This window comes from Coregonus lavaretus, assembly GCF_964263955.1.
Source record: "Coregonus lavaretus genome assembly, chromosome: 19".
NCBI classification, from domain to species: Eukaryota; Metazoa; Chordata; class Actinopteri; order Salmoniformes; family Salmonidae; genus Coregonus; species Coregonus lavaretus.
The window spans coordinates 29,849,312-29,872,315 of record NC_140006.1 but is presented as its reverse complement, the minus strand read 5'-3'; the positions used below and the strand labels follow the sequence as shown (position 1 = coordinate 29,872,315).

The following is a 23,004-nucleotide window of genomic DNA, read 5'->3' as shown; positions in this document are numbered from 1 at the left end:
TTTTTTTACCACTTTTGTGACTTTCTATCTTAAAATTTCTCTAAGGATAGAAAGCTGCTTTTGAAACGTTGAATCCCTGATGATGAAAAGCCAACTGACGTTGAATCTTGAAGTGTTGAAGTGGTGCACCCTCTATAGCCATCATAGTTATTATCTAACCCTGCTGATCATCTATGAACATTTGAACATCTTGAAAAACGATCTGGCCTTAAATGACCACTTAGATCTCTACCCAGTACAGCCAGAAGAGGAATGGCAACGCCTCAGAGGCTGGTTTCTCTCTAGGTTTCTTCCGTGCCTTCTAGGGAGTTTTTCCTAGCCACTGTGCTTCTGCCTCTACATTGCTTGCTTGCTCTTGGGGATTTTAGCCTGGGTATCTGTAAAGCACTTTGTGACAACTGCTGATGGGCTTTATAAAATACATTTGATTGATTGATAAAAATGAAGGTCTTTCAATGTGTGTTGATACCTCTGCTGACGCATGCCAGTCTCATGGAAGAATGGTTTATTATTTGTGTCGTGACGTGACTTACTTTAATGTATGACTGTTATTTATCGAATCACCTCACTATGTTTAATTGTTTAATTGTCACTCGATTAAATTAATCATGTCAAAATGTATGCACGCATGACTGTAAGTCGCTTTGGATAAAAGCGTCTGCTAAATCGCATATTATATTATATAACTAATTAGGAATTTGGGGCACCACGGAATAGGTTGTTTAACGAGTTACCATCTCCTGAATTAAACTCTTAGAAGATATATATGTTATATATCGATAACAGTCACTTATCAAATAATTACCTCTTATCAGTCTCATTCTGAATGTTGCATAATCCTTGAACCTGCAAGAACCCTAACCTTATTGATGAATCAGCAATACACAAATTGGCTTAACTATTTATTTACTAACTAACTAAATAATAACACAATACAAACACACACACACACATAGGCTATTGATTACTAACATAATACAATGAAAACAGGTCCCTAGTGGACTGGACTAACAATAGCATGAATGCTTGGGTAGAAGGAGGGTCAGAGTGGAAGGGAGAGAGAGATTCAAACTATCGTGGTTCCTTTGGAGACTATGCTCACAGTAATCATAATACTTATGCACCCTAATAACGCTCATTCGGATTAGAAATGCAACATGTATTTACGTGTAGCTGTCCTCGATAGTTGAGTTGATGATGTAGGACTCTGGTTTTCCCACCAGAGATCCCAATGTCCTTGGTAAAGTTTCTGGTCGTAGTTGTGGTTAGAATGGATACTTCAGATGTACCTGCGGTTGTCTAAGAGGGATTGTCCTCTCTTCTCGTGTCTTTAGTGAAAGTTCTCTAGACAACTATACATGCCAGCTGCAGACTGAAATGATAAGATCTAGTGTATTGTTTTCGTCTTCACCTCGTGTAGAGGTTGAGAGTTTCAGAGTTTCTCCATTTCAAACGTGTGGACTAACGTCTCACGTTTTCTGGTCTTTCTGGTCTAACCATTTTGTAACATGTAGCTTCAGCTTCACGCTTCTTGGTCTTGTAGAAATTCAACCATTTGCAACATCCGGCTTATACCGTAGTATGCTTGGTCTTCCTTTGGTAATGGAGTTGTAGTTTTAAAACATTTTGTAACGTTTAGCTCACACTTCACGTCTGCTGGTCTTGTAGAGTGTCAACCATTTTAAGCCGGGGGCTTCCTGGTCTAGCAGAAATTCAACCATTTGCAACGTTTAGCTCACGCTTCACGTCTGCTGGTCTGAGGTGAATTTCGTCACAAGGCTTTTTATGCACTCAGGGTAAAAGCGGCGTTCCATCATGTTTGTGCTCATCTGGGTGTGGCCGCTCATCTGGGTGTTTTCCACTTTTGGATGTTGGAGTCTTGGCGGGAAAACTTCCTTTGTTAACAAAGGGGTCCTTTCTCCCAATACTTCATGGCAAGGAAGAGAAAGTCTGCACGGTATTTACGCCCGGTCATAAAACTGGAAAGGGGGTGTTCAAACCTTTGCCTAGCCGGCATGTTTGATCCTCAACCCATGAGGGCAAGTCATGACATTTGTAATAATTTGTTTACCCGCTGAGGATGTTTAAAAACTATTACAACCTATTATGATTGACATTTAATCTGTCCTTCCCAGTTACTCATTCAATGTTAGCATCAAGTACATTCTGAAAGTACACACAATGTTGATATATTGCACATGACTTGCACATGTTCTTTCTCCTAACTCGTCTTCTATATATGTTGGTAAAGTAATTGCCCATTGTTTTTGACATTTAATTTAATTGAATATACTGTTTACAGCTTTGATACTGCCAATGACTGTACCGTATGTTCTCTCTCCTATAGTTGGTCTTCTTTATGGTGGTGAAGACTCTGTACACCCTGGGCCACAGTTTGTCTTTGATTGCCCTCACAACCGGGAGCGCCATCCTCTGTGTATTCAGGTGAGAGTTAGGCTGCATCCCAAATGGCACCCTATTCCCTATATAGCACACTAATAGTAGTGCTTAATATACAAAATAGGGTGGCATTTGGGATACAGACGTAGTTACGTACAGTAGAGAAGACCCTCTGTTCTGAGCAGCAGGGTATTGTAAGGGTTGGGGTGAGGTGTGACCCAGGTGCGGTGCAGGATATACAGTAGGCAGTAGGCAGAGATGGTGAAACAAGGATCTTAACTGGTGGTCCCGAAGCCAAAATACAAAATAATGGACTTATCACGATAAAAGAAAGGCGGAGCAAATAAGTCTCCAAAAACCGTCTGACAGCCAAAATAAGAAATACTACCTAAGACTGAAACAAATAACGAAACAGGGAGAACACTTCTCAAGTACCTGTACATAGATCTCAGATCAGACACTGAGTAGTACTGCTCGACATAGAGAAACTAGCAGAGAAAACTGTGCAAGGGAACACAGGGAAGTGAGGGCATAAATACACAGGTGAACCGATAGACACAGGTGACACCAATAGTATGATGATTAGTCTCGACTGTGAGTGAGGAGGTGCCTAAGGTTGTTGGAGGATGACACCTAGTGGGTCGCTCCGGAACTGCGACCCCCTCCTGTAACAGGTATTGGATCAACAAACCAGAGATCCTCTGATTAACGATTACCTCTGCCACCCCCTTTATAGAAAACTCCACTGCACTCGGAACTACATTCACCTCAACCTGTTCTTTTCATTCATCCTGAGGGCGGTGGCGGTCCTTGTGAAGGACGACATCCTCTTCTCTCGCAGCAATCAGTGTTCTGAGCTGCCTTCACTGGTGAGCCAGAATGTTTATCAGCCTGCATATCTCTGGTTCTTATAGTTCATTCACAATTCAGACTGATGTGTATTTGTATAGATTTGCTTGGAAACATGTTTCTTTCACTTCTTCTTTGAGAATGAGGTACAGAATTCAGTTTCCTTTGGACACATATTTTGGTTCTTGTACCTTCAGTTCACTTTGATTATGTTTCTGTGGGTATACTTTGAAATGAGTGTTTTCCACTTCTTTGTCTATCAGAATAAGGACATGGAATTCAGTTTCCATGTAGACACACACGTTTGTTATTTGTGTTGAGTGTCCGGTAATTTCTCTTTGTATAACAGCACAAGTGATGTGCTACAATGTTGTTCCAGATCGGATGCAAGGCGAGCCTGGTGATTTTTCACTACTTTATAATGGCCAACTTCTTCTGGTTGCTGGTTGAGGGCCTCTACCTCCATATGCTGCTGATTGTCATGTTCTCTGAAAATAGACACTTCATAGTTTATCTTCTCATTGGCTGGGGTAAGCTACTCATTAATATATACTGTGTGCAATGTATCAACAACAGTGAGGAACATACAGTACATCCAATCCATTCATACTTTCAGATGTATTCTCCTCTCTGTTTCAGGAATCCCAACAGTGTTTGTTTCTGCATGGGTTATTACAAGGGTTTATTTTGAGGATACTGGGTGAGTTACCTTGGAAATCATAAATGTACATGATTGATAGGGTGTTGGATTATTTTCCTGTGTGATTGCCAGACTGAATGTACATGTGCTGTTTGTCTTGGATTGGATGATATAATTTGTCAATTCAGATTCATGTGATTATCAAATTAATCAAGCATTGGCAACCTTTATCATTTTGATTTAATGCTCAAATCATTTTGAACCAGTACAACGTGCTGTGCTTAGGTTAGTATGGGCAGGGATGCATGGAACGTGGTTACTAACATCCTCATATGGGTTTTTCCTATTCCTTCAGATGCTGGGAACAGAATGATAACCCAATCCCCATGTGGGTGATCAATGTACCCATAGGAATCTCCATCATGGTGGGTATCCAACATCTATCCTGACCTATTGCTGCTGCAATTCCCTTTACCACATGCAGGATCCAACTGCTGCTATATCCAGGCATTAACTAAACAGGTGTCCACCAGATAAGTAAATGTCACACAGAGGATGTGTCCCAAATGGCACCCATCCCCTATACAGTGCACTACTATTGACCAGAGCCTTATGGGCCCTGCTCAAAGGTAGTGTACTGAAAAGGGAATAGGTTGCCATTTGGGATGCAGACATAGAATATTCAGATCTGTCAAGCTAGCTCATACTGGGAGCTGATATGACTTTAATAGCAAAAGCATGCTACATTTATGTAGTTGCTCTGCATGCATGTGAATTGATGCAGTTCCTGGATATAATTAAAGGTTGCTGAGCTAACTGCCCTTCAAAAGCAATGCAGTGAACCAAATTGACTAAATATACAAATATGTGTTGTATTTATATGATAATATATAATATTATATATCATATCTGTTGACTGGATTTCCAGGTGAACTTCCTCCTGTTCATCAGTATTATAAGAATCCTGGTTCAGAAATTGAGGTGTCCTGATGTGGGTGGCAACGACCAGTCACAATACAGGTATGGGTTGTTGTACCAAAGTAGGCATGTGTTACTGCACTCAGGCAAAAGACAATGAATACTCAACAATGGAGTGTATCAACATTCCTATGTCACGACACTTAAATGCCACAGTATGCAATTGCATGCCACTGACGTGGTATTTTAGTTTCCATCTCAGGCCAAAGACATGCAGCCTGAAGGTGTTCTATAGTGCAGACTGCAGAGTGAAACAAGATTCGGGCTAAGCTATAGAGGTGGTCATCACAGCACGCCTTTGCCTTTAGGGAGAAATATTCCCATCTGGTCAGCGAGGGGATTTAAGGGATAAGAGGCGGGTGGTGATGCTAAGCCTGGATGAGCTGATGTCTACTGTTACAGCATAACCCACCTTAGTGCTAATAATCACAGGTTGGCACTTGGCAGTTATTACCCCTTTATGACTTAGGAGGCATCTCAAATGGCACCCTATTCCCTACAGGGCCCATAGGTCTCTGGTAGGAAGTAGTGCACTATTTAGGGAAAAGGGTGCCCTTTGGGATGCAGATCTTACTCACACTGCAGCACAAAGCCATCTCTGAGTTCAAACAAGTCTGCTGATGACTATCTGCTTCCCTGAAAACCTTCTGAGGAAATTCTCAGTAACCAGAAGGGTAGCATGACCAAAGAGTGAGAAATAAACTCTGTAATCTGTGCAGTCTGTTCAGGTTTTAGAAAGGCTAAAATGCTGCCTCTTCAGAGATATATATCCCTGAGAATATATGACAAAGTAAATCTGAATGACCGCTCTTGTGGGAAAAGGCTGTGGACGGCTGGGTAAAAACGTAGATAAAGACCGCGGTTTATTTTGGGTGCCCTGTTGTTGGTGGGATATTCTCTATGCCACTCTATACACATTGCACGTTATTGAGCTGCATATTTATGGGATTCTAGAGAAACTCCAGACATGCTTTATGTAAAGAGATCATCAACAAGGGAATGTGGAAATAATCCATGATACCGGGGTGTGATGTTGACCTGACGTCAGTGGAGGTTGGTGAGGGGAGGACGGCTCATAATAATGGCTGGAATGGAGTAAATGGAATGGTATCAAAAGTTTGATACCATTCCATTCACTCCATTCCAGCCATTACACTCCATTAATATAAGCCGTCCTCCCCTCAGCAGCCTCCACTGCCTGACGTGCATTCGCACAGCCCCTTGTTGATTATCCCTTACGTATTCCATTGATGTGTGCGTGTACTAAATAGCATGAGGACGCACACCCAAAATAGTTTGAAAAGTGCCAACTAACAGAAACTAGCTGTAAACAAATTATTAAAGAAAGTTGCATACACTATATGTTCCCAATAATTTAAATGGGTAAACACCAACGTTTCGGCACCAACGTTTTGTGGACATATAACCAACAATTATTATTATATTATACAGTATATTATTGAATATAACAGTGTGAAGTCTCTAGGTCCCCTGCATACAGTATCTGTAAGTCGCTCTGGATAAGAGCGTCTGCTAAATTATGTAAATGTAAATGTATCTCTGTAATATTGTGTGTGTGGTTTCAGGAGGTTGGCCAAATCCACTCTCCTGCTGATCCCTCTGTTTGGCATCCATTACGTTGTCTTTGTGTCTCTCAATGAAGCCATGGCAGATTACAAAATCTTCTTTGACCTCGCTATCGGATCCTTTCAGGTAAAACTGATCCTTTTTGCATATTTTAATCATATTTAATATCTTCTGGCTATATTTGGCATTGTTTTTATGGATTGTTTGTGTTTTTGGTTGTCTCTCATTTGCAAGACTTTCTGTTGATGTTCTATTGGCAGGGCCTGGTGGTTGTCATTCTGTACTGTTTCTTAAACAGTGAGGTAAGCCATTGTCTTTAAGCTCTCGCCTTAATTGTTGTTTGTTTTATTCTGGAATTAAATGGTTGCCTTGGGGACTAATGTCTCAATGAAGAAGACAAACAGCAGTGTAAATGATTAGTGACAGTGTCTTCCTTGGGTCAAATTGGGAGGAAAAGTGAAAGCTTTTATGAAAGCTATTGTGGAAAACAAGGTTTTAACTGATTAAGATAAATTTTTACAGTATAGTTAGGGAGGTATTTTGTTAGCAGTTGATAAAAATTGACATTTTAAATGTTGTCTGCTTTGTTTTCATTGTAGCAAATCGACGAGGACAGGATTATATTGAAACATTATATAGTATAGCTATGTAGTGATGGATGTCAACTAGTTTTCCCTTTGTGCTAAGAGATTTATCTTCCTACTTCAGGTTCAAGGGGAACTGAAGAGAAAATGGCAGAGTATATGCCTCAACTGCCATATGGCCAGAAACTACACCCAGCACAACACTTATGCCTCCAGAAACGGCTCAGAGAACATAGCTCAGTTCCAACGTAACTGTCGTGCCCAGTCCTTCCTGCAGACGGAGACCACTGTACTGTGAGGGGTGAGGGTAAAGAGGGATCTGTCTCCATTAAAACGCTATAAAACTCTGGTATTGGCCTATATACACACTACAGCACGCATAGGCTACAGTTGTGGGCACTAATAGGTTAGGTTGGCCCACAGTATTGGCAGAACAATTGCTGCAATGGCTCTCTAGGATCTTGTAATGAGTTTGTCACAAAAACCTGTACCCTTTATTGTACCTGCAACTTATGGCAGATGACGTAACAGGGTATTTTTAACAGATATGAATAAATTGGGCTGTCTGCAGTAATGTCAATGTTTTTAATTAATCGGTTAGTTTAAATAAACATTTCATTACTGGATGCCAGGGAGAAGTCATGGCTCTTATACCGATCTCTTTCTCTCTCTTTCTCTCTCTTTCTCTCTCTCTCTTTCTCCCTCTCCCTCTGTGGGGAAATTGATTTCACGCTGTGTTTAATGACCTCATGCAGCCATCCACCCATGTGTTCTGACACTAGTCTAAATGAACAGTCTTTCAAGTTAATATCTTGGTCCCAAATGGCACCCTATTTCCTATATAGTGCACTACTTTTGACCAAAGCCCTATGGGCCCTGGTCAAAAGTAGTGCACTAAACAGGGAATAGGGTGCCATTTGGGATGTAGACAGTATATTTTGAGTCATTTGTGATGACTTTCAGAGTGAAAATAACTAAAGGGTAAGAGAGATTTATGGATTCAAATTAACAATGGTTTCATCTTGACTGTCAAACATTGTATCTACTTTCATAAATGTAAAATAACTGTAGCATAACTTTAGTTTTCTTCATGGTTTATTTGCTGTTTAAACAATTAAGCAATGTGTTGTCAAACTGAACTGTGGTTCTAGTAGATGTAATTTTGTCAAACATGATTACAAGGAGACTAGGATTGTCATGGCAAGGATGTATAGACAGATATACAGTACGTATATTGTACATGTTGCTTTTTATTGCCGTCGAGAGGAATATAATGGATATTGAGATTTAAATTAGATAGTTGAGAACAAGTACAATATGAGCAGGGTGGAGAAGAGGTGAATTGTAAAGGACCATTGTGTATATTAGAGGGACTATTGATCTACCGCAAAGTCTAAAGTACTGGTATGTCATTTTTGCTAAGATATTACTCAGCATTATTTTCTGCAAAGACCCCATGAATGTCATACCACAACATGATTGATGAACAATCTCTTGTTAGTATTGTATCATAAGAATGTAATTTTCCTCTTGATCTTTTACAGTATGTTATGCTTTTTTGTGTGTTCATTCCTCATCAAGACAACCAACCAAAGCCATCTCTGATGTAAGTTATATAACTATGCTGTCTATTTAAATTTTAACTCAAAGTATGAGTTCTGTGGTGGATACATGCTCCTGTCTGGACTGCTGCTGAACAAACTGACCCTGAACCAGACCTGATTTCAGGTGCTTCGTGTAGATATGGAAGAAAGAGAGGACATGACTGCTGATTACCTTGGCATTTCCCTCAGAAAGGTGTTTCCACTGAGAAGGTGACAATGTTTAGACTTGAGGTCATACTAGAAGGAGACCTAGGCTCCAACATGGTCATCTTTTGTATTTCATTAAAAAATCCTCCCAAATGTACGATTATTCCCTGATCTCCTAACAGATTTCATATTACAAGCGACATCATGTATTTGCCATGTAGAATGCTGCCAGGATTGTGTTTTTTGCATGTTTATCGTTGATGTAGTCAATCAAAATGTTAACAGTGCCTAATACTTACTATTTAATCTTGGAGTTATTTTATTCTACATCCTGTTGCTGTCTGATTCCCAAATGGCACACTATCCCCTACATAGTTCACTACTTTGACCATCTCTGGTCAAAAGTAGTGGACAGTATAGGGAATAGTGTGCCATTTAGGGTGCATACTATGTATATTTTAACCTCTTAAGGATCGGACCCTTTTTTTCAATTTTTGCCTAAAATGACATACCTAAATCTAACTGCCTGTAGCTCAGGACCTGAAGCAAGGATGTGCATTATCTTGATACCATTTGAAAGGAAACACTTTGATGTTTGTGGAAATGTGAAATTAATGTAGAAGAATATAAGTCTGCCCAAATGTGCCAAATTGGTCAATTGATACATTTTCAAGCACATAACTATAGAGAACATACAAAAATGATATGGTAATACAAAATGTATGTTTACACACTCCCCGGAATGTCATACATGATGGATCATTAGCTTACAGCAGGGGTTCAAACTGTAGAACCCAGTTCCTACATTTGAATATAAAAATTGATTTTATCAAACAAAACTATGCTACATTTTATCTCTGGGACCCTTAGGATGACAAATCAGAGCAAGAATACTGAATGTAAGTACATTATTTACCTTCAGAGGTGAATGTATCAAACCAGTTGCCGTGATACGTTTTTCACTGTAAAAATTACTGTAAATTGGACAGTGCAGTTAGATTAACAAGAATGTAAACTTTCTGCCCATATAAGACATGTCTATGTCCTGGAAAGTTTGCTGTTACTTACAACAGTCATGCTATTCACATTAGCACGCGTTAGCTCAACCGTCCCGTATACGGGACACTGATCCCGTAGAGGTTAAATGTCCAAGGAGATGGAGAAGTGGAGTAATATCTGTAATGCCATAGCTACCACAGTTAATGTGTTGCTTTCGTGAACATTAGTGCTGTATCCTTGTATTGATGAGCCTGAACACCAGTCTGTTTGTGTTTTCATGCCAACTCCTTGTCACTCATTGTCATGACAAGTTTCATATGCATTGTCATTGGCTTTACATGGACCGTCATGGAGTTGGCAAGAGCAGAAACAGATTTGGGACCAGATTATGTATTGATGTCCTTATGAGAATACAATTTATTTTTGCCTTTATGGTCAGGTGATATTTCCATTAGCTGAATTCTCACCGCTATACGGTGGACATTTTATAAAGTTGCATAACAAACAGTTTTATATATTAGCAACATGCTTTTGAATGATGCTTTGTTTAAACTTGACATTCAATATTTAACCTTTTTATGACTTGCTTATTGATGAGACTTGCTTTTAAATAAATGTTTTATGGCACTACCATGCTAGTTTCCTATGCTTATATACCAACTATTGTTTTATCCAGTTGCATCTAATATGTGACATTCAAATTCAATATCATGTGTGCTGCTGTCTGTAGCTCAGTTGGTAGAGCATGGTGCTTGCAACGCCAGGGTTGTGGGTTTGATTCCCGCGATGGGCCAGAATGAAAATGTATGCACTCACTAACTGTAAGTCGCTCTGGATTGCTGCGTTGATGCTCCTCTGTTGCAAGTCACTTCTACGCTCACGCTGAAATTAATGTGATTTATTCTGTAGGGGAATAAATCACATTTGAGCAATATCTCAGGTTATAAGATTATTAATAAGTAGATAGAAGAATCCCAAAATCATATCTGTCTTGTTGCATGATAAACAACACAAATTGAGATGTTCTTTTTTAAAGAGCAAAAATAACACTATCAATGAGCTCCCACTACCAGAATGTATGCATGTTTGTTGTTGCAGACTACGTTTGTTGTTACTATTGTACAGTAGAAATGTTCTCTGATTAAACCTTGGCCTTTTTGCTGGTTCATAGATGTTGTACTGTCAGAGCTCTAGCTTCCTTTAGTTTCCAGGGCTGTATCCCAAATAGAACCCTATTCCCTTTATTGTGAGTCAAAAGTAGTGCACTATTTCGGGAACAGCGTGCCAATTGGGATGCAGGTCAGGATTCGGGGACGCTAGCTGAACGTGTCGCTGACTCTGAGACAAGGAGCTCTGGTGATCTGAGCTGACAGAGCTGCTCCGGGGCAGAGGCAGCAGCACTAATTGGAAGAGAAGATGCTGTCCAAGAAAGAAACAACCACTGATCCACACTGGAGTCAGTCTATTTCTCTACACATCCTGATTGTATTCTTGCATTTGGGATATGAGTGGATGGGATACAGTGGGGAAAAAAAGTATTTAGTCAGCCACCAATTGTGCAAGTTCTCCCACTTAAAAAGATGAGAGAGGCCTGTAATTTTCATCATAGGTACACGTCAACTATGACAGACAAATTGAGGAAAAAAAATCCAGAAAATCACATTGTAGGATTTTTTATGAATTTATTTGCAGATTATGGTGGAAAATAAGTATTTGGTCACCTACAAACAAGCAAGATTTCTGGCTCTCACAGACCTGTAACTTCTTCTTTAAGAGGCTCCTCTGTCCTCCACTCGTTACCTGTATTAATGGCACCTGTTTGAACTTGTTATCAGTATAAAAGATACCTGTCCACAACCTCAAACAGTCACACTCCAAACTCCACTATGGCCAAGACCAAAGAGCTGTCAAAGGACACCAGAAACAAAATTGTAGACCTGCACCAGGCTGGGAAGACTGAATCTGCAATAGGTAAGCAGCTTGGTTTGAAGAAATCAACTGTGGGAGCAATTATTAGGAAATGGAAGACATACAAGACCACTGATAATCTCCCTCGATCTGGGGCGCCACGCAAGATCTCACCCCGTGGGGTCAAAATGATCACAAGAACGGTGAGCAAAAATCCCAGAACCACACGGGAGGACCTAGTGAATGACCTGCAGAGAGCTGGGACCAAAGTAACAAAGCCTACCATCAGTAACACACTACGCCGCCAGGGACTCAAATCCTGCAGTGCAAGACGTGTCCCCCTGCTTAAGCCAGTACATGTCCAGGCCCGTCTGAAGTTTGCTAGAGTGCATTTGGATGATCCAGAAGAGGATTGGGAGAATGTCATATGTATTATATATAACTTTTTGGTAAAAACTCAACTCATCGTGTTTGGAGGACAAAGAATGCTGAGTTGCATCCAAAGAACACCATACCTACTGTGAAGCATGGGGGTGGAAACATCATGCTTTGGGGCTATTTTTCTGCAAAGGGACCAGGACGACTGATCTGTGTAAAGGAAAGAATGAATGGGGCCATGTATCGTGAGATTTTGAGTGAAAACCTCCTTCCATCAGCAAGGGCATTGAAGATGAAACGTGGCTGGGTCTTTCAGCATGACAATGATCCCAAACACACCGCCCGGGCAACGAAGGAGTGGCTTCGTAAGAAGCATTTCAAGGTCCTGGAGTGGCCTAGCCAGTCTCCAGATCTCAACCCCATAGAAAATCTTTGGAGGGAGTTGAAAGTCCGTGTTGCCCAGCGACTGCATCACTGCTCTAGAGGAGATCTGCATGGAGGAATGGGCCAAAATACCAGCAACAGTGTGTGAAAACCTTGTGAACACTTACAGAAAACGTTTGACCTGTGTCATTGCCAACAAAGGGTATATAACAAAGTATTGAGAAACTGTTGTTATTGACCAAATACTTATTTTCCACCATAATTTGCAAATAAATTCATTAAAGAACTTGCACAATTGGTGGCTGACTAAATACTATTTTTCCCCACTGTATGTGAATGAGTGGGTTTAATTATGTCCTCAAAAGGAGAATCTGTTCATTATGGCAAAATATTTTGGCAAAATATCTGTATCAAAGCTTTGATGAAGAATGAGAGGCCTCAGGCTAAATTTCAGTATTAAGCATACATTTGAGCCACAGATGGAGACCTCTAACCTTAAGGTAAAATATAAACTCATAACAGTGAACTCATACTGGAGAAATTGGATAGAAAAAATGTAATGGGTGGAGCGGAGCACTTTTCTGCTCTTTTTCCTTTGTGACCGTCAGTCTAAAAGTTAGCTTCTTGTTATACTTCATTCTCAAAGCTGTTGAGAAGCCTCCTTACATCTTGAGTGAACCTCCCACATTACTGGCTACTGGCTACACTCATGGATTGTATCGAGCAGCAGAGACAACACAAGAGGCTCCCCAGGAATGACTGTAAACAGGTAAAGTATGAGGGGAAGGTGGCAAATACCATCACTCAAGCTTATCTGCACTTCAAGAACAATGTTACAGGGATTACCACAAATATGGATGTTTTATTTCATCCTCTTCAAACTGAAACTCAAATCCACAGACAAATTCCCCTCACTTAGAAAGCTGATTCTCAACTGCAGAGGCAGAAGTTCCTTTCACTTAGAAGGTACTGTGCTGTTCATAGTTCCAATATAGATTTTTAAAAAATGTTAAATAAGATATATCATTAAATGTATATGAACGTTGTTTAATTAGTTGCATTTGGGTCACTGATAAAAATGTGGGTATTTTGGTTACTCCAAAGGGAAAATATTACTGTATTACAGAGGACGGAATAGCCTACTTTAATTAGTTGTAAAACTATTCTTAAACAGGACATTAATGAACAGATGAATGCCACTGCAGAAGGCCATCTGTTAGGTAGTATTCAACTGGACCTGTCTAGGTAATTGATTCCTCACAACTTGTAGTCCCAGACTCATTCCCAACATTCTCGAGGGGTCAGTAAACTTCTTGGAAAAACACCAGCCAATGAGTCCACTGCTGACATTTAGAGCATCTTTTGATAATGGCAACCAGCATTTCTCAAATGGCTGTAATGCAACAGAGGGCTGGATGTCCACGGGTGCGTCCCATAGGGCTCTGGTCAAAAGTAGTGCACTATGTAGGGAATAGATTGCCATTTTGGGACCCATACCATGCAATGGAATTCAATCCATTATACCAGTCCATTCCCTCCATTCATTCTATAGACATGAGCAGGAAAATAAGCATCCCTGTGCAACTGAGGAGACTTTATGGAAATATCATTGCATAATAATATATCTGCCCAATTTGCTTATGCAGGGGTGGAATTGGAGAAAGTCACTCTGAAAACCTATCACTGTAAAACACCAGGAATTCAGCAAAACCCTTCAATTCCACCCCTACGCCTACAGTATAATTAAGCAATAAGGCCAGAGAGGGTGTGGTATATGGTCAATATACCACGGCTAAGAGCTGTTCTTACACACGACGCAACACGGGGTGCCTTGATACAGCCCTTAGCCGTGGTGTATTGACCATATATCATAAACCCCTGGGGTGCCTTACTGCTATTATAAACTGGTTACAATCGTAATTAGAACAGTAAAAATAAATGTTTTGCCATACCCATGGTATATGGTCTGATATACCATGGCTGCCAGCCAATCAGCATTCAGGGCTCGAACCACCCAGTTTACAATATACAGTATACTATTATGTCAAGAAAATGGAATTAGGCTTTCCTCATGGGCCAGGTTATGAGAAATGGGCAAGAGAAATTCAAAACCATGATCTCTACCCAAACCACTCTAAGCCTTTTTAGCTGCTGCTGACACAAAAGTGGCTGATTGCCCTGATGGGCAGATTCATAAAATATTTATTTATAGTATTACAATCCTCCTGATTAAGCCATAGAGACGGGATTGGTTCTGTCAAAATGCAGATGAGAAAGTCCCAAATGGCAACCTATTCCCTAACAAAGTGCAGTTGACCAGGGACCTGATTCAGATGGGTTGGGTTATATGCGGAAGACACATTTCAGTTGAATGCATTCAGTTGTAGAACTGACTAGGTATCCTCTTTCCCTTTCCTTTCCCATAGGGCTCTGGTCAAACGTAGTGCACAATGTAGTGATTAGGATTTGGGACGCACACAATCTCTTTCCACATGAGGGAAGGAACCCTAGCCTATAATCTGTGCTGTAGGTTGTTTGTTCAGGCTGCAAACACACAGGGTAAATTAACAGAAAATATCAACACAGCTCATCACAGAACTATTAAAGAGCATGGGATAGCTCTTGTAATTCTGACATTGTAATTCTGAAAAGTGTATGCAGATCATTGAGGAATATCTGACGTTGATGCCATTGGATTTTATTGAAAATGATTGAAAATACATTTCATGTTTCTTAACACCCTTTTGTGAGTGATTTATATGCTCCTTTTCAAATATGGCTCTGGTCCTTTTGGATGGCATATACTAATGTAAATCTAACTGACATATACATATGTAGGATCTTCATTTGAGCCAGTTTGCTACAGCAGGAAAATAATACTGCAGAACAAGAAATGTGAATTATTATGTGGATTATAATTAATGACTTAATTTGACATTTTTGTAGGGGTTGATACATTTTTCATAGGGAAAATCAAGTCTGAAATGTCAAAGTGGAAATTACTAACTTCAGAAGCCTTTTTAAAAGTCAAATACACTACAAGTTGTACATTTCCTTTATTGCAGGAAAGTTCTCCTGCAACAGGGTGATCAAATTAAGATCCTACATCTGTAGGAGTTAATTGGATTCCATTACACCCACACAATGCATTTATCCAGGAGCAGGAAGAGGTAGGGTGTAGAGAGCTATGATGTCCCTTTATACTAGTTGAGTATACTTCATAGATACTGAGCCACAGAGGGACTTTATCAGACATTGTGGTTGAGGCCAAAATTGGTTGAGGCCAAAATGACACCCTACTCCCTATATAGTGCACAATCTTTGACCAGGGCCCAAAGGATTCTGGACCAAAGTAGTGCACTAGGTAGATAATAGTGTGCCATATGGGACACAGACAATCTATCTGGGGGGGTAGGGGAAATTCTTGGAAATCAGATGTGCCAACGCTACGCTGCGGGAGTCCTCTGTACTGTGTCATGTTTGCTTTGCTAATAATCACTGGGGGACAAGCTGAACATAGAACCAAGTCATGCATATTCAGATCTATGTAATATATCACACAAGCCTGGAGTTGGATTGGGTGAGTTTCCCTCAGCACTAGGATTCATTCAATTAAAGGGCAATGGTTTTTGTGTTTGTGCCATTGCTGACTTTGATGTCTTCAGCAAAGAGGAGAAAATGAACTCCCTCTGCCTTTACCGCTGCTTTCTTTAACACTGCTGATACCAAGGGGATAGGGGTCTGGTCAAAAGTAGTGCATCATACAGGGAATAGGGTGCCATTTGGGACATGGATGTGGACGTCTTCAGAGGTGCAAAATCTTTCTAGCCTTGATAGGACTCTCTCTCTTCCTAGATACGCTCCTCTAGACTTTCCTGATGACTTTCCTGCCTTTTTAATAGGATACTCACTCATTATTGACTTTCTTCCAGGGAAACGGATAGCTACCTATCATAGAAAATGGAAAATGTCATTTAAATTCCCTCAATAGATTTGGAGCTGATATGGTCTGCTCATCATGATCCAGCATTCTTGGTCGCCCTTTCCACTTTCTGTGTATAGTCCCAAAAAGCACTTTATCTTCACACATTTTATTACCCTTTCGCAACTGCAGCTGGTGGAGTTCTGAAGCAATAAACATGATATTTTAAAGGGGAAATCAACAGTTGCTACATCAAATGTTTTAAGTACACGTACATTGCATTCGGAAAGTATTCAGACCCCTTGACTTTTTCCACATTTTGTTACGTTACAGCCTTATTCTAAAATTGATTAAATTGTATTTTTCTCCTCAATCTACACAAAATACCCCATAATGACAAAGCAAAAACAGGTTTTTTGAATTTATTTCTCAAATAAAAAGAACAATTGAAATATCACATTTACATAAGTATTCAGACCCTTTACTCAGTACTTTGTTGAAGCACCTTTGGCAGTGATTACAGCCTCAAGTCTTCTTGGGTATGATGCTAGTCTGGGCTCTGGCTGGGCCACTCAAAGACATTCAGAGACTTTTCCAGAAGTGTGCTTAGGGTTGTTGTCCTGTTGGAAGGTGAACCTTCGCCCCAGTCTGAGGTCCTGAGCTCTCTGGAGCAGGTTTTCATCAAGGATCTCTCTGAAGTTTGCTCCGTTCATCTTTCCCTCGAGCGTGACTCGTCTCCCAGTCCCTGCCGCTGAAAAACATCCCCACAGCATGATGCTGCCACCACCATGCTTCACCGTAGAGATGGTGTCAGGTTTCCTCCAGACGTGATACTTGGCATTCAGGTCAAAGAGTTCAATCTTGGGTTCATCAGACCAGAAAATATTGTTTCTGTCACACCCTGGCTCTGGGGACTCTATATGTTGAGCCAGGGTGTGGATATTCTATGTATTGTATTTCTGTGTTGGCCAGAGTGGTTCCCAATCAGAGGCAACGAGTGTCAGCTTTTGCTGGTTGTCTCTGATTGGGAGCCATATTTATAGAGGCTGTTTTCCCACAATAGTTGTGGGATCTTGTTCCTTTCGGTGTGTTCCTAGTTAGGTTTGTCCTTTGGATGTCACGTATCGTTTGTTGTTTTGTTTCGCTGTTCGTGTTATCATTCGATTAATAAAGTATGTCTGCTTTCAACGCTGCGCCTTGGTCTACTCCGTCTAACGATCGTGACAGAAGATCCCACCAAAGTAGGACCAAGCAGCGTGTCCAGGAACACACGCAGGAGGTGACTCTTGTGGATGTCCTCCTTGGTTGGGGCAGATTACTGAGGAGGAGGCCGTCCGGTACCGGAGGGCGATAAAGGGGGAGACCCAGGCAGGAGAGGAGAAGCGGCGTCAACCGGGCCGTGGTCGGACAGGCGAGAGGCAACCCCAGAAAATTTTTAGGGGGGGCACACGGCATGGGCGACTGGGCAGCAGGAGGCTGCCACAGGGCGAAATGGGAGAGTAGGAGAGGAGGCCACCGGGTTTGGGGGGCCAGAAGGCAGGTTGGCGGAGCCTGGATGGAGAGCAGAGCCAACTCCCCGTACTCAGGCATGGCAGCATGAGACTGGGCAGGTTCCGGGGTATGCGGAGCTGCGTACTGTGCCACGAGTGGTCCGGCATAGTCCGGTACGTCCTGTGCGAGCACCCCGCACGTGTCGTGCGAAGGTGGGCATGCAGCCAGGACGGAGTGTGCCGGCTCAGCGCTCGTGGCCTCCAGTGCCTCTCCTCGGTCCCGGATATCCTGCGCCAGTGTCACGTGCTGTTATGCCAGTACGGGTACACAGCCCAGCACGTCCTGGGCTGATGCCTCACACAGAGTGTGTGAAGGTAGGCATTCAGCCAGGACGGGTTGTGGCAGCTCTTCACTCCAGGTCTCCTATCCGTCTCCACAGCCCGGCCCGGCCTGTTCCTGCCCCTCGCACCAAGCCTACGGTGCGCATCGCCAGCCCGGCCCGGCCTGTTCCTGCCACTCGCACCAAGGCTACGGTGCGCGTCGCCAGCCCGGCCCGGCCTGTTCCTGCCCCTCGCACCAAGCCTACGGTGCGCGTCGTCAGCCCGGCCCGGCCTGTTCCTGCTCCTCGCACCAAGCCTACGGTGTGCGTCGCCAGTACCCGGCCCGGCCTGTTCCTGCTCCTCGCACCAAGCCTACGGTGTGCGTCGCCAGCCCGGCCCGGCCTGTTCCTGCTCCACGCACCAAGCCTACGGTGCGCGTCGCCAGCCCGGCCCGGCCTGTTCCTGCTCCTCACACCAAGCCTATGGTGCGCGTCGCCAGCCCGGCCCGGCCTGTTCCTGCCACTCGCACCAAGCCAGGGGTGCGAGTCGTCAGCCCGGTCCGGCCCGTTCCTGCTCCACGCACCAAGCCAGGGGTGCGTATCGTCAGTCCGGTACGGCCCGTTGCTGCTCCACGCACCAAGCCAGGGGTGCGCATCGTCAGCCCGGTCCGGCCCGTTCCTGTTCCACGCACCAAGCCAGGGGTGCGCATCGTCAGCCCGGTCCGGCCCGTTCCTGCTCCACGCACCAAGCCAGGGGTGCGCATCGTCAGCCCGGTACGGCCCGTTCCGGCTCCACGCACCAAGCCAGGGGTGCGCATCGTCAGCCCGGTCCGGCCCGTAGCTGCTCCACGCACCAGGCCAGGGGTGTGCGTCGTCAGTCCGGCACAACCCGTGCCTGGATCACCGGTGCCTGGTCAGGTACCGGTCAGCTGCTCCACACCGGAGCTGAAGCAATCCGCTTCTACGATGTCCAGTCCAGCTCCAGCCAGCGGGGCCAGACCGGACCAGGGGCACCATGGGGTGATGGTTGAAGGGTGGTGGTCAAGCCCGGAGCCGGAACCGCCTCCGAGGAGGAATGCCCACCCAGCCCTCCCCTGGTTTGTTGATGTTTAGGCGCGGTCGCAGTCCGCGCCTTTAGGGGGGGTACTGTCACACCCTGGCTCTGGGGACTCTATATGTTGAGCCAGGGTGTGGATATTCTATGTATTGTATTTCTGTGTTGGCCAGAGTGGTTCCCAATCAGAGGCAACGAGTGTCAGCTGTTGCTGGTTGTCTCTGATTGGGAGCCATATTTATAGAGGCTGTTTTCCCACAATAGTTGTGGGATCTTGTTCCTTTCGGTGTGTTCCTAGTTAGGTTTGTCCTTTGGATGTCACGTATCATTTGTTGTTTTGTTTCGCTGTTCGTGTTATCATTCGATTATTAAAGTATGTCTGCTTTCAACGCTGCGCCTTGGTCTACTCCGTCTAACGATCGTGACAGTTTCTCATAGTCTGAGAGTCCTTTAGGTGCCTTTTGGCAAACTTCAAGCGGGCTGTCATGTGCCTTTTACTGAGGAGTGGCTTCCGTCTGGCCACTCTACCATAAAGGCCTTATTGGTGGAGTGCTGCAGAGATGGTTGTCCTTCTGGAAGGTTCTCCCATCTCCACAGAAGAGCTCTGGAGCTCTGTCAGAATGACCATCGGGTACTTGGTCACCTCCCTGACCAAGGCCCTTCTCTCCCGATTGCTCAGTTTGGCCGGGCGACCAGCTCTAGGAAGAGTCTTGGTGGTACCAAACTTCTTTCATTTAAGAATGATGGAGGCCACTGTGTTCTTGGGGACCATCAATACGGCAGACATTTTTTGGTACCCTTCCCCTGATCTGTTCCTCGACACAATCCTGTCTCGGAGCTCTACGGACCATTCCTTCGACCTCATGGCTTGGTTTTTGCTCTGACATGCACTGTCAACTGTGGGACCTTATATAGACAGGTGTGTGCCTTTCCAAATCATGTTCAATCAATTAAATTTACCACAGATGGACTCTAATCAAGTAGTTGAAACATCTCAAGGATGATCAATGGAAACAGGATGCACCTGATCTCAATTTCGAGTCTCATAGCAAAGGGTCTGAATACTTATGTAAATAAGGTATTTCAGTTTTAAATTTTTTATACATTTGGAAAAATTTCTAAAAACCTGTTTTTGCTTTGTCATTATGGGGTATTGTGTGTAGATTGATGAGGAAATAAATTAATTTAATACATTTTTGAATAAGGCTTTAACGTAACAAAATGTGGAAAAAGTCAAGGGGTCTGAATACTTTCAGAATGCACTGTATGTACCCATTGTTTCCTGAAGAATATAACTTATAGATGCCTCATGAGCTTGGTTCAACTGTCATACCCCATCAGAACTCAAAATATAAGCTTGCTTTACTCCAATGTTTGTAAACAAAGTAAATGTAATGTCACGCCCTGACTCTGAGGACTTGTATTTGTTGAGTCAGGGTGTGTATTTTCTGTGTTGTGTTTGCTATGTTGTTTTCTATATGTTAGATCTAGAATATGTTGGCCGGGGTGGTTCCCAATCAGAGGCAGCTGTAGATCGTTGTCTCTGATTGGGGACCATACTTAGGCAGCCTTTTGGCACCTGTTAGTTATGGGATCTTGTTCCGTGTGAGGTATGTTTGTGTGCTACCTTGGACTTCACGTTTCGTTTGTTGTTTTTGTCGTGTGTTTATTCGCTTAATAAACATGTATGCTTATCACGTTGCTCCTTGGTCCGTCTCGTCCGTAAACGATCGTGACAGAAGATCCCACCAAAATAGGACCAAGCAGCATGGTCAGGAGCAAACGCCGGGAATTAAACAGGAGGTTACTTTAGTAGATGTCCTCCTCGGTTGGGGGAGAATCACAGAGGAGGAGGCCGTCCGCTACCGGAAGGCGATGAAGGAGGATGCCCAGGTAGGAGAGGAGAAACGGCGCCAACAGTGCCGACGGCGGAGGGGGGGCACACGGTGTGGACGACGAGGCAGCAGGAGGCAGCGACAGGGCGATTCTGCAGGTTAGGAGAAGAGGCCACCAGGTTACGGGGGCTATTGGTTCAGAGGGAGCAGGAGTTATTTGGTCAGAGGGAGGAGCTAAAGGAGGCTATAAGGGAGAAGGAGAGTGTAGAGGCACGGCGAGAGGAGCTGGTTAGGCAGCAGAAGGATGCGTTACCAAGCAAGTGGTGCGTGTCGCCAGTCCGGTCCGGCCCGTTCCTGATCCCCGCACTAAGCCAGTGGTGCGTGTTCCCAGTACGGCCCGACCCATTCCTGCTTCCCGCACAAGGCCAGTGTTGTGTGTTCCCAGTACGGTCCGGCCCGTTCCTGCTCCCCGCACTAAGGCAGTGGTGCGTGTTCCCAGTACGGCCCGACCCATTCCTGCTCCTCGCACCAAGCCAGTGGTGAGTGTCGCTTGCCCGGTCCGGCCTGTTCATGTCCCTCGCACCAAGCCAGTGGTGCGCGTCGCCAGCCCAGTCCGGCCTGTTCCTGCCCCTCGCACCAAGCCAGTGGTGCGCGTCGCCAGCCCAGTCCGGCCTGTTCCTGCCCCTCGCACCAAGCCAGTGGTGCGCGTCGCCAGCCCGGTCCGGCCTGTTCCTGTCCCTCGCACCAAGCCAGTGGTGCGCGTCGCCAGCCCGGCCTGTTCCTGCTCCCCGCACCAAGCCAGTGGTGCGGGCCGGACCGCACCAGGCCGGACCGCACCAAGCCAGTGGTGCGGTCCGGCCTGTTCCTGCCCCTCGCACCAAGCCAGTGGTGTGCGTCGCCAGCCCAGTCCGGCCTGTTCCTGACCCTCGCACCAAACCAGTGGTGCGCGTCGCCAGCCCGGCCCGGCCTGTTCCTGCTCCCCGCACCAGGCCAGTGGTGCGCGTCGCCAGTCCGGTACGGCCCGTTCCTGCTCCCCGCACCAAGCCAGTGGTGCGCGTCGTCAGCCCGGTCCGGCCCGTTCCTGCTCCCCGCACCAAGCCAGTGGTGCGTGTGTCCAGTCCGGCACGGCCCGTGCCTGTTCCACCGGTGCCTGGTCCGGCACCGGTCAGCTGCTCCACTCCGGAGCCAGAGCAATCCGCTCCACCGGGGTCCGGTCCAACTCCGGTCAGCGGTTCCACTCCGGAGCCAGAGCAGTTCGATCCACCATCGTCGGGTCCAGCTCCAGTCAGCGGTTCCAGTCCAGACCCAGACGTCAGCCCCTCTCCAAGTTCGGGGTCTCCCACACCAGGGTCAGGGCTTGGTACGTCGTGGGAGGAAGGAGAGGGGAAGCAGCGTGCCGAGGTCCAGACCAGACCAGGGGCGCAACAGGGAGGTGGAGAGTAAGTGGTGGTCACGCCCGGAGCCGGATCCGGCTCGGTCGGAGTCCACACCTTTGGGGGGGGGGGTACTGTCACGCCCTGACTCTGAGGACTTGTATTTGTTGAGTCAGGGTGTGTATTTTCTGTGTTGTGTTTGCTATGTTGTTTTCTATGTGTTAGATCTAGAATGTGTAGATCTATGTTGGCCGGGGTGGTTCCCAATCAGAGGCAGCTGTAGATCGTTGTCTCTGATTGGGGACCATACTTAGGCAGCCTTTTGGCACCTGTTAGTTGTGGGATCTTCTTCCGTGTGAGGTATGTTTGTGTGCTACCTTGGACTTCACGTTTCGTTTGTTGTTTTTGTTGTGTGTTTATTCGCTTAATAAACATGTATGCTTATCACGCTGCGCCTTGGTCCGTCTCGTCCGTAAACGATCGTGACATGTAAACAAACACTATTTAGCTTTTTAGAGTGGTTACATTTCTCCTAGTGCTGAACGATTAACC

The 23,004-nt window shown here is 44.5% G+C and overlaps 1 protein-coding gene across 1 annotated transcript in view; it reads left to right on the top strand.

Annotated features, from left to right (window-relative positions):
- Positions 1-7,336, top strand: part of LOC311146368 (vasoactive intestinal polypeptide receptor 2-like) — a gene marked incomplete at both ends in the record, with an annotated part of 53,906 nt that extends 46,570 nt beyond the window's left edge. The window contains 9 exons of the mRNA XM_084182854.1: positions 2,348-2,445; positions 3,137-3,269; positions 3,629-3,779; positions 3,889-3,949; positions 4,245-4,314; positions 4,818-4,909; positions 6,454-6,580; positions 6,715-6,756; positions 7,163-7,336. Of these exons, the coding sequence (XP_084038980.1) occupies positions 2,348-2,445; positions 3,137-3,269; positions 3,629-3,779; positions 3,889-3,949; positions 4,245-4,314; positions 4,818-4,909; positions 6,454-6,580; positions 6,715-6,756; positions 7,163-7,336 (948 nt within the window). The remainder of the gene's footprint in view (positions 1-2,347; positions 2,446-3,136; positions 3,270-3,628; positions 3,780-3,888; positions 3,950-4,244; positions 4,315-4,817; positions 4,910-6,453; positions 6,581-6,714; positions 6,757-7,162) is intronic.
- Between the last annotated feature and the right edge of the window lie 15,668 nt (positions 7,337-23,004).